This window comes from Orcinus orca, chromosome 4, assembly GCF_937001465.1.
Source record: "Orcinus orca chromosome 4, mOrcOrc1.1, whole genome shotgun sequence".
NCBI classification, from domain to species: Eukaryota; Metazoa; Chordata; class Mammalia; order Artiodactyla; family Delphinidae; genus Orcinus; species Orcinus orca.
In genome coordinates this window covers 38,117,398-38,129,650 of record NC_064562.1, presented here as the reverse complement: position 1 = coordinate 38,129,650, position 12,253 = coordinate 38,117,398, and the positions used below count along the sequence as shown (strand labels likewise).

At 37.4% G+C, this 12,253-nt stretch overlaps 2 protein-coding genes across 13 annotated transcripts in view; both read left to right on the top strand.

The window, feature by feature from the left end:
• Positions 1-12,253, top strand: part of PTPN13 (protein tyrosine phosphatase non-receptor type 13) — a 235,554-nt gene that overhangs the window by 208,608 nt on the left and 14,693 nt on the right. For 11 of the 12 annotated variants that reach the window (XM_049709054.1, XM_033413401.2, XM_033413404.2 and 8 more), the window contains one exon: positions 11,080-11,135. In XM_049709054.1, the coding sequence (XP_049565011.1) occupies positions 11,080-11,135 (56 nt within the window). Of the gene's footprint in view, positions 1-3,784; positions 4,071-11,079; positions 11,136-12,253 lie in introns of those variants that run through there. The other variant, XM_049709057.1, reaches the window with a different exon arrangement.
• LOC117198183 (transcription initiation factor TFIID subunit 13-like) lies at positions 7,179-11,068 on the top strand. The gene has a single exon (XM_033413412.2). It carries the CDS (start codon positions 8,515-8,517, stop codon positions 9,013-9,015), a length of 501 nt encoding a protein of 166 aa, XP_033269303.1. The 5' UTR covers positions 7,179-8,514; the 3' UTR covers positions 9,016-11,068.

Genomic DNA, 12,253 nt, shown 5'->3' with positions numbered 1-12,253 from the left:
GCCCACTTTCTGGAGAGTTTTTATCATAAATGGGTCTTCAATTTTGTCAAAAGCTTTTTCTGCATCTATTGAGATGATCATATGGTTTTTATCTTCAATTTGTTAATGTGGTGTATCACATTGATTGATTAGTGTATATTGAAGAATCCTTGCATCCCTGGGATAAATCCCACTTGATCATGGTGTATGATCCTTTTAATGTGTTGTTGGATTTTGTTTGCTAGTATTTTGTTGAAGATTTTTAGATCTATATTCATCAGTGATATTGGTCTGTAATTTTCTTTTTTTTTAGTATCTTTGTCTGGTTTTGGTATCAGGGTGATGGTGACCTCATAGAATGAGTTGGGAGTGTTCCTTCCTCTGCAGTTTTTTGGAAGAGTTTGAGAAGGATGGGTGTTAGCTCTTCTCTAAATGTTTGATAGAATTCACCTGTGAATCCATCTGGTCCTGGACTTTTGTTTGTTGGAAGATTTTTAATCACAGTTTCAATTTCATTACTTGTGATTGGTCTGTTCATATTTCCTATTTCTTTCTGGTTTCAGTCTTAGAAGATTATACCTTTCTAAGAACTTGTCCATTTCTTCCAGGTTGTCCATTTTGTTGGCATAGAGTTGCTTGTAGTAGTCTCTTAGGAGGCTTTGTATATCTGCAGTGTCTATCGTAACTTCTCCTTTTTCATTTCTAATTTTATTGACTTGAGTCCTGTCCCTCTTTTTCTTGATGAGTCTGGCTAATGGTTTATCAATTTTGTTTATCTCATCAGAGAACCAGCTTTTAGTTTTATTGATCTTTGCTGTTGTTTTCTTTGTTTCTATTTCATTTACTTCTGCTCTGATCTTTATGGTTTCTTTCCTTCTGCTAAGTTTGGGTTTTGTTTGTTTCTTTCTCCAGTTCCTTTAGGTGTAGAGTTAGATTGTTTATTTGAGATTTTTCTTGTTTCTTGAGGTAGGCTTGTATAGCTATAAACTTCCCTCTTAGAACTGCTTTTGCTGCATCCCATAGATTTTGGATCGTCGTGTTTTCATCATCCATTGTCTCTAGGTATTTTTTGATTTCCTCTTTGATTTCTTCAGTGATCTGTTGGTTATTTAGTAATGTATTGTTTAGCCTCCATGTGTTTGTGTTTTTTACATTCATTTCTAATCTCATAGCGTTGTTGTCAGAAAAGATGCTTGATATGATTTCAATTTTCTTAAATTTACTGAGGATTGATTTGTGACCCGAGATGTGATCTATCCTGGAGAATGTTCCATGCACACTTGAGAAGAAAGTGTAATCTGCTGTTTTTGGATGTAATGTCCTATAATATCAATTAAATCTATCTGGTCTATTATGTCATTTAAAGCTTCTGTTTCCTTATTTATTTTCATTTGGGTTGATCTGTCCATTGGTGTAAGTGAGGTGTTAACATCCCCCACTATTATTGTGTTACTGTCGATTTCCTCTTTTATAGCTGTTAGCAGTTGCCTTATGTATTGAGGCGCTCCTATGTTGGGTGCATATATATTTATAATTGTTATATCTTCTTCTTGGATTGATCCCTTGATCATTATGTAGTGTCCTTCCTTGTCTCTTGTAACATTCTTTATTTTAAAGTCTATTTTATCTGATATGAGTATTGCTACTCCAGCTTTCTTTTGATTTCCATTTGCATGGAGTATCTTTTTCCATCCCCTCACTTTCAGTCTGTATGTGTCCCTAGGTCTGAAGTGGGTGTCTTGTAGATAGCATATTATGGGTCTTTTTTTTTTTTTTTTTTTTGCGGTACACAGGCCTCTCACTGTTGTGGCCTCTCCCATTGCGGAGCTCCGGATGCGCAGGCTCAGCGGCCATGACTCATGGGCCTAGCTGCTCCGTGGCATGTGGGATCGTCCTGCACCAGGGCACGAACCTGTGTCCCCTGCATCGGCAGGCACTCTCAACCACTGCGCCACCAGGGAAGCCCATGGGTCTTATTTTTTTATCCATTCAGCAAGCCTGTGTCTTTTGGTTGGAGCATTTAATCCATTCTCATTTAAGGTAATTATTGATATGTATGTTCCTATAACCATTTTCTTCATTGTTTTGGGTTTGTTTTTGTAGGTCCTCTTCTTCTCTTGTGTTTCCCACTTAGAGAAGTTCCTTTAGCATTTGTTGTAGAGCTAGTTTGGTGGTGCTGAATTCTCTTAGCTTTTGCTTATCTGTAAAGCTTTTGATTTCTCCATCGAATCTGAATGAGATCCTTGCCAGGTAGAGTAATCTTGGTTGTAGGTTCTTCCCTTTCATCACTTTAAGTTTATCATGCCACTCCCTTCTGGCTTGTAGAGTTTCTGTTGAGAAATCAGCTGTTAACCTTATGGGAGTTCCCTTGTATGTTATTTGTCATTTTTCCCTTGCAGCTTTCAATGAATTGCCTTTAATTTTTGCCAGTCTGATTACTATGTTTCTCGGCATGTTTCTCCTTGGGTTTATCCTGTATGGGACTCGCTGGGCTTCCTGGACTTGGGTGGCTATTTCCTTTCCCATGTTAGAGAAGTTTTGACTATAATCTATTTTCTCGGCTCCTTTCTCTCTTCTCCTTCTGGGACACCTATAGTGCAAATGTTGTTGTGTTTAATGTTGTCACAGAAGTCTGTTAGGCTGTCTTCATTTCTTTTCATTCTTTTTTCTTTATTCTGTTCTGCAGCAGTGCATTCCACCATTCTGTCTTCCAGGTCACTTATCCGTTCTTCTGCCTCAGTTATTCTGCTATTGATTCCTTCTAGTGTAGTTTTCATTTCAGTCATTGTATTGTTAATCTCTGTTTGTTTGTTCTTTAATTCTTCTAGGTCTTTGTTAAACATTTCTTGCATCTTCTCAATCTTTGCCTCCATTCTTTTTCCGAGGTCCTGGATCATCTTCACTATCATTATTCTGAATTCTTTTTCTGGAAGTTTGCCTATCTCTACTTCATTTAGTTGTTTTTCTGGGGTTTTATCTTGTTCCTTCATCTGGTACATAGCCCTCTGCCTTTTCATCTTGTCTGTCTTTCTGCAAATGTGGTTTTTTTTCCACAGGCTGCAGGATTGTAGTTCCTGCTTCTGTTGTCTGCCCTCTCTGTCTCATACTTTCTAATGCTTCCCTATTATTCTCTTGCATAGATATACCATAATTTATTAAATTGAATATATATTATGAGTATTAAATTTATTATAAACAGTAATGCAGCCAAGATTCCTATTTCTTTATAATGTAAATTCTAGGTCTCACAAGACAGAATTATGCCCTCAACCCCAGCATTTCAAAGGTTTATAGTATTTTTCTGATTACTGCAGGCATTTGAGTTTGTAATCTGTTCTAGTTTTTTGGGCTACCATAACAAAACACCACAACCTGAGTGGCTTAAAAAAAGAGAGAGAAAATTTATCTTTTCACAGTTCTGGAGGCTGGACGTCTACAATCAAGGTGTTAGAAGGTTTGGTTTCTGGCAAGACCTCTCTCCTTGGCTTGTAGGCAGCTCTCTTCTAGCTGTGTCCTCACATGGTCTTTCCTTTGTGTGCACACACTCCTGGTGTCTCTTCCTCTTCTTATAAGGACACCAATCCTATTGGATTAGAGCCCCATCCTCATGACCTCATTTAGCCTCAGTTATCTCCATAAAGACCCTATTTCCAAATACAGTCCCATCGGGGGTTAGGGCTTCAACCTGTGAACTTTGGCAGGACACGGGTCAGTTCATAACACAGTCTTTGTCTTAGCCACTTATAAAATATAATCAAGGGCTTCCTGGGTGGCACAGTGGTTGAAAATCCGCCTGCCAATGCAGGGGACACAGGTTCGATCCCTGGTCTGGAAGGATCCCACATGCCGTGGAGCAACTGATCCTGTGCGCCACAACTACTGAGCCTGCATGCCACAGCTACTGAAGCCCACATGCCTAGAGCCTGTGCTCTGCAAGAAGAGAAGCACCACAACGAGAAGCCCGCACACCACAACAAAGAGTAGCCCCTGCTTGCCACAACTGGAGAAAGTCTGTGTGCAGCAACGAAGACCCAATGTAGCCAAAAATAAATAAATAAAATAAATAAATTTTTTAAAAGAAGAAAAAAGAACACTCATGTGCACGTCTTTGTGTGGATATGGAAAATTTAATTATATATGTATAATCAAATTTTATTCACAATAGTTACAAAACAAGAGCTCTAGGCATAAATTCAACCAAGAATGTACATATTTATATTATGAATACTTTAAAACTCTACAGAGAAGCACAAAAGAAGTATTAAAGAAAAACATTCCTTGTTCTTTGATAGAAAAAATCTAAAATTTAAGTTCTCCCTAGATTCACCTCTAAATTAAATATGGTCCCATAAAATATTTTGAGGTTTCTGTTTTGTTTCGTTGTTTGTTTTAATAAGAGGCAGGGTGGCTTTGTGAAATGATTCTAAAGTTCACATAGTAGAATTAGGATGTAAAACTATCCAGAACAAATCCAAAAATTAAGGTTCTTGGAGGGAGAATATTCCTACCAGTTATTAGGAAATATTATGTAAATAATACATAAGTTGTCCTGCCACCGTAGTATAGATAGAGCCCACAAATTTGTGTCTTGAGAATTCAAGATGTTTAAGACCAAGTATTTCGGGCCAGTCGATCCTGAAAAACAAATTAGCACTTGAATAGGTGAGACTTCTGCTTTAGAAGAGATTTTGACTAATGGTAAGCAAAACAAAGAAAGCAAAAAACAAATTTAGGAAAAGAGGACACAAGGTACTGAAATAAAAACATGAAAAAGTTTCATGTGTTTCAAAATCTAAATGTGTTAAAGTCACAATGTTAATTATATTCATAAGAAGGCAAATTCAAAAGAGACAAATATGACTAATCTTCATCGCTGAAAGACTGAACCAGTATTCTAGAAAAGTTTTGTTTCATCTTAACGTTTCTCGAATATTACCTACATTTGAGTAGTTTTAAAGAGTTCCATAGAGTTTTTTTAAATATTCAGAAATTTGTAAGTGTGCCACGTTGGGAATCACCCTAAACAAATGATTATTTACTGAATTGGTTCTTAACAGTATATTTTGCAACCCTGAAAGTTTTATCATGTGCCAGAAGTTAAGGTGCTATCCACTGGTATTATAAAAAGTAGAGGAATGTCCTTTTTAAAAAGAAAGATTGTCCCTCTGATAGCTACTTGTGTAAGTCGTTGCATTTGTCCCTCTGCTGCAATTAATTGTCTCTATACTTAACTATAGTAGCCCCCGGCCCCCCATCTACAGTTTCACTTTTGGGGTTTCAGTTACTTACGGTCAACCACAGTTGGAAAATGTTAAGTGGAAATTCCAGAAATAAACAATTCATAAGTTTTAAATGATGTGCCATTCTAAGCAGTGAGATGAAATCTTGCTCCGTCTCGCTCCGTCTCACTCCGTCCCACCCAGGACATAAATCATCCCTTTGTCCAATGTATCTTGCCCATTAGTCACTTAGTAGCCATCTTGGTTATCGGAGCAGTCATGGCAGTATCCAAGTGTTTGTGTTCATGTAACTCTTATTCAATGATGGCCCTGCAGTACAAGAGTAGTGATGCTGGCAATCTGGATGTTGCCAAAGAGAAGCCATAAGTGCTTCCTTTAAGTGAAAAGGTGAAAGTTCTCTACTTCATAAGGAAAGAGAAAAATCGTATGCTGAGGTTAGTTGCTAAAATCTACAGTAAGAACAAATCTATCTGCGAAACTGTGAAGAAGGAAAAAGAAATTTGTGCTGGTTTTGCTGTTGCACCTCAAACTGCAAAAGTTAAGGCCACAGTGCATGAAAAAATGCTTAGTTAAGATGGAAGAGGCATTCAATTTGTGAGTGGAAGACATGAACAGAAAACAGAGTTCAGCACTTTCCATGGTATCAGGCATTCACTGGGTGTCTTGGAACGTATCACACCTCAAATAAAAGGGTACTACTATACCTCTTAGCGAAGTACTTCAGGCCAATGTCTGTGTGTTATTTGTGAATGAATGCCAGTCATACACATTATTGTAAATTACTACCGAAAGTTTCAAAACTCTTCACTTCAGCTGTTGCTGAACTTGTTTATTTTGGGGATAACAGGGTAAGAAGGGACGTCAGGGTGTCCGTCCTAAATTTGCTTGTGCAATCTAGCAGTCAATTTGGGAGATGTACAAATAAGTACATAAGTAAATTTTCTTCCTCCATGGAAGCTCTGATTTCCCACAAATAAATTGAAATTAATATCAGAATAAATTTTACTTTCAACTCTACAAAAAGCTATAGTAAGAAAACATATCCTGCTTTTTTATGGAGTGTCTATGTGGAGTTCAGAGAGGATTATAAAGAATTAGGGAATATAGGGGCTATACAGGAGTATGTGGGTGTGGTTATTAAAGCCTCCTAGAGAATTAGCATTTTAAAGATTTTGATAGGTGAGATAAAATGGGAAAGAGCATTCCATACCGAGGAGCTTCTCAGCAAAGGTACGAAGGTCTGGATCAACATGGAAAATTCAGGGCACAAAATCATTGCTATTAGGGTATCACATGGTGTCTTGAAAGCTAAGGCTTAAGAGAGAGGGATGGGTTCATGAAATGACTTACATGCCATGCCAAAGAAAGAGCCCATATTTTCATCTGGCACTGGGCACTACAAATTATGTAGCTGGTCCTAGGTCCAGCAGATACCTCCTCTACTCTTCAAGTTGCTGAATCTGGATTCTTTGAGCAGTAGGATTACAAACTAACCTTCAAACAGGCTGGCCATGATAAAAACCTTAAATCTTTTCCTTGAGGCAGTACTACAGCCTCCTCCTCTTCCAAAGAGCCTACAATCCAGAATGAGAAGAGAGACTGACCCACCCCCAAACCATACATAGGTAAACTTTGCAAAAATAGTGAAAAATCGGTTAATACAAGTATTGCTATAGTGTATTTCCAATTGGGCTTTATCTCATTATTTTAATGTTAACGCTTTACTCTTTTAATAAATTTATTTATTTTTGGCTGCACTGAGTCTTCGTTGCTGTGCGCAGGCTTTCTCTTTGTTGTGGTCTGCGGGCTTCTCATTGTGGTGGCTTCTCTTGTTGCAGAGCACGGGCTCTAGGTGCGTGGGCTTCAGTAGTTGTGGCTCACAGGCTCTAGAGCGCAGGCTCAGTAGTTGTGGCGCACGGGCTTAGTTGCTCCATGGCATGTGGGATCTTCCAGGCCCAGGGCTCGAACCTGTGCCCCTTGCATTGGCAGGCAGATTCTTAACCACTGTGCCACCAGGGAAGCCCAGTAACACCTTTATAAAAGGCTGTATACTTTGCAAAATGATTGCACACATGGTGATTCCTAGATCAGGATTATGATGGGGAATAAGAAATCCAAATGACTACTTGGAAAAAAGTTTTAACCCAGACTAAAATTATCAGCTTCTAAAAACGGATAAGGAGGGCTTCCCTGGTGGCACAGTGGTTAAGAATCCGCCTGCCATGGGCTTCCCTGGTGGCGCAGTGGTTGAGAGTCCGCCTGCCGATGCAGGGGACGTGGGTTCGTGCCCCGGTCTGGGAAGATCCCACATGCCGCGGAGCGGCTGCGCCCGTGGGCCATGGCCACTGAGCCTGCACGTCCGGAGCCTGTTGCGTTCAAGCCCTGGTCTGGGAAGATCCCACGTGCCGCAGAGCAACTAAGCCCGCATGCCGCAACTGCTGAAGCCCGTGCACCTAGAGCCCATGCTCCACAACAAGAGAAGCCACCACAATGAGAAGCCCGCGCACTGCAACGAAGAGCAGCCCCCACTCGCTGCAACTAAAGAAATCCCGCACGCAGCAACGAAGACCGAACACAGCGAAAAACAAATTTATTTTTTTAAAAAAACGAATAAGGTCTAAGAAGGTTTTTTTTCAGTTGTCAGTGGATAAAAACAATCTACTTTATTTCTTCCACCATAGAAGTTCTGTGTTTCCCTCAGATAAACTGAAAATGATATCAGAGTCACTTTATTATAGATACTTTTTAACTACAGAGTCTGTACCTAAAAGATCAAATAAACACGCAATTACAAGTTGTGATAAGGTCTATGAAGTTTAAAAAAGTGCTACGAAAGAGAATACCAAGGAGACCCACTTTTAGACTGGGTGGTTAGGAAACATCCTCAGAAGGTAAAGACACTTAGATTAAACAAGGAAAAAGTGAAAAAAGAGCGATTTTGAAGAGCTAAAAGAAAGGCCCATCAGTTTGAAGCCTAGTTAGTGAAGAGGAGAGTAAAACCAGATGGATTGTAGAGGTAGACAGAGGCCAGATAATGCAGGATCTTGAAATGGAAGGAATTTCTCATTTAAGATAATTTGTCCTAATGAAGATTTAAATGTAAGATTAACCATGTAAGAATGCAACTTGGCATCTCCTTCTGATTGTAGCAAACTGCTTCTGCAGGACTTGGGTCTCTGTGGCACCATACTCAGTTAAAGTACGACCTGATTGATCTCAGTTTCCTAGGGAGACACCCCTCGCTTTAAAAAATAAAAGGGCAAATATGATAGCCCTTACATGTGGAATCTAAAATATGATACAGGCCCTGGCTGCTGGGATGGCAGATGAAGAAGAAGACCCCACCTTTGAGGAAGAAAATGAAGAAATTGGGGGAGGTGCAGAAGGTGGACAGGGTAAAAGAAAGAGACTTTTTTGTAAAGAATTACAGTGTATGATGTATGGGTTTGGGGATGACCAGAATCCTTATACTGAGTCAGTAGATATTCTTGAAGACCTTGTCATAGAGTTCATCACCGAAATGACTCACAAGGCAATGTCAATTGGAAGACAAGGTCGGGTACAAGTTGAAGATATCGTCTTCTTGATTCGAAAGGACCCAAGAAAGTTTGCTAGGGTTAAAGACTTGCTTACTATGAATGAAGAATTGAAACGAGCTAGAAAAGCATTTGATGAACTATGGATCTTGACATTTTTTGTACTTTCTGAAGTTTCATTATTTTCTGGGGAAATCATATTTAATAACTATATTTTCCACAGTAAGGTTCTGATATCTAGCCATGTGAATGAAAAATAGAGAACCACAAAGTTTTCAGTCTTTATTTTCGTGTCTTCAATTTTAGAGTGATATTTGAGCCTTTAATTGCCTGCCATTATATTACCATACTTTGAATTAATTACTGGATTTTAATGACCACGTGTAAGTCAAAGTACCTTGCAAACCATTCAGTTCCTTCTGACTTTTGACCATCTAAATGATGAATTAATATTTATGTATTAGGTGTACTTGTGCCATTGTAGGCTGTACTGTAGCTGTTTAATATGTGAAATCTAAATGGTACCTTTGATAGCGAAGACAGGTGTTTCATGTATTCTAAAGTTTTTAGATTACAGTAGTCTTAAGTTATTAAAAGACTTTTAAGGAGAAAAGGATAAAAAATACAACCTTTAAGGAGAAAATGATAGAAAATACAACCTTTTTTAGGAGTGTTTATTTGTCTTAAGATAATTTGTTTTAATACTCTTTTCTTTAGATAACAAGAGTGATTTTTTTCATTTTCATTTTTTATTTTTTGAGAAACTAAAACTTTCCTATGAATGCTTGTGTGTTGGAAGACTTATTTGGTTTAAAATCTTCAGGGCTTATACTATTTGTCAGTTTTTAAGAGAACTCATTTTCCCAGGTCAAAGCTTCTAAAAATAAGTGCTTTCAGTAGCAGGATAAGCATTTGGGGTAGTGTTTATTAACTTATTTGTTAGTACTTGTTTATTGTGGAAATGTGTACTTGACTAAGACCATGTGTGGCCATGGAAACCACTTTTGTAGTTCAGCATATACAGGTTTTGTGCGTATTTAGCTTATTGTATTATTCTTGCACTTAGCTTAAAGTAAGGATTAAAATTGCATTTAAGGGGATCATTGGATATTACTGTTTGTGAAACTGAATGTTTTGTGTCCCGCTTATAAACATTATCTATGAATTAGTACTTAGGAAAATTTTACTTTCTTAACCTATCAGTATAAGGAATAAAGTATGAAAAATTAAAAATAAAAAAATATGATACAAATGAACTTATTTACAAAACAGAAAGAGACTCACAGATATAGAAAACTTGATGGTTACCAAAGGGGAAAAGGGGTGGGAGAGGGAAAAATTAGGAGTTTGGTATCAGCATATACAAAATACTATATATAAAACAGATAAACAACAAGGTCCTACTGTATAGCACAGGGAACTATATTCAATATTCTGTAATAAACCATAATGGAAAAGAACATGAAAAAGAATATACATGTGTGTGTATATATATATGTGTGTGTGTATGTGAATCACTTTGCTGTACACCAGAAACTAACAAAACATTGTAAATCAACTATACTTTAATTAAAAATTTTAAAAATTAAATAAATGGGCAAGATAACACATTGGAAATTTTAGATTTTAAAATTGAAGTAGTGTAAAAACATGCCATGTATGTACATCTAAATAATTGTTACTTTAGATTTTTCTTTTTCCTTACCTCTATACATTCATATCCCTTATATAAGAAATGAAAGGGACTTCCCTGGTGGTGCAGTGGTTAAGAATCCGCCTGCCGATGCAGGGGATGCGGGTTCGAGCCCTGGTCTGGGAAGATCCCACATGCCGCAGAGCAACTAAGCCCGTGCACCACAACTACTGAGCCTGCGCTCTAGAGCCCACGAGCCACAACTACTGAAGTCCACGCGCCTAGAGCCCGTGCTCTGCAACAGGAGAAGCCACCGCAATGAGAAGCCTGTGCACCGCAAGGAAGAGTAGCCCCCACTCGCCACAACTAGAGAAAGCCCGCGCGCAGCAATGAAGACCCAATGCAGCCAAAAATAAATAAAATAAATTTATATATATAAAAAAGAAATTAATGAAAAGCCAAGATGAGTGTGAGGTGAATAAGTGGAGCCAGCCAAAACTCTTGTGCCACTGCAGATGCCTTAGCCACAGTGTGGCATGCATTGATTGAATGTCGTGTGTCTTTGTAACATGATGATGAATAATAACAGTAAATATAGGAAATAAAATTGAACATTATATAGGATTGTTTTTGGTTTGTTTGTTTTTTTGGTACAATGGGCTAATTTGATTTTGGTTTCTCTTTGTTGTAGTCTACCAAAATGAACGGCTGTGAAGAATATTGTGAAGAAAAAGTAAACACTGAAAGGTAAAAAAACTGTTTTTCAAATATTTATAACACTTTCTAGAAGTGCTCTCAAGATTTCCATTTAGATGTTGATTTTAAAATTAATGTGTCTTTTCCAGTCAAATGAGACTTATTGAGTAGATTATGGAACTATGGTTGAATATTAAAAATGTTTCTGAATGTTGTTACAAGGAAGTTCTAGTGACATGTGACAATGTGTTTGTTATGACATTGCTCAAAAAAAGCAATGTATTCTCTTGACCATCAGAAAAAATGCAAGAAAAGTCTAAAAGGAAATGTGCCAACAATGATGGTAGTACCTTCTCCTGGTGTGATTATAGGTAACCTATTTTTCTGTTTCTCTAAATTTTTCTATACTTCACAAATTTCATTCTTTAATAAGAAAATAAAACCAAAGAAGGTAAGAAACATTTTAAACCCCCCACAAATGTTTTTCTTTTTGAAAACGGTTTCTAATATAAAATAAGATTTTTTTGTAACACTAAATGATGTCTCAGGAAGAGTTTATATATATTGTTGGCCAACAAAGTGGTTGTACATAAATTTTGCTTCATATTAAATGATAACCAAACAGTCAAAGGGAGCTATTTCCATTTTCCTAGAAAAGCAAATTGACAGTGAATTTTTCACTAAGTTAGACAGGGGGTACATATTGTTAACATAGAAATGCATAGTCTTATATTTAAAAGATCAGCAAATATCTGGGCCAGCCACCAATAGTAATAAGATACAGGCTCTTCCCTGTCAACAGGGGAAGGGAGGAAGAATAAATTAGTGTAAATTCTTTGGGTGGCAAATTGAAAACACTATTAACAGACAGATTTTATTAACATGTTACTGATTCTTGGAAACACTTTTTAAAAATTTTAATGTCTCATGAAGGGTCATAAAATTATAGTCTGATATTATTTCTTAATGTAAGCAAAGTAATAGCGTATCTTTTTTATTATTATTATTATCCAGATATTTATTGAGCACCTAATATAAACCAGACAGTGTGCTTGAAATACACTGTTAACAAGACAAAGAAGCTCCTTAACCCAAGGAACTCACAGTCTAGCATAAAGGCAAATATTAATCAAATAATCCCACAAATAAATCATCATAGACCATGAAAA

What these genes read in the sequence shown, in the direction of transcription:
- LOC117198183 (XM_033413412.2), top strand. Translation starts at nt 8,515, where the DNA reads ATGATACAGGCCCTGGCTGCTGGGATGGCAGATGAAGAAGAAGACCCC.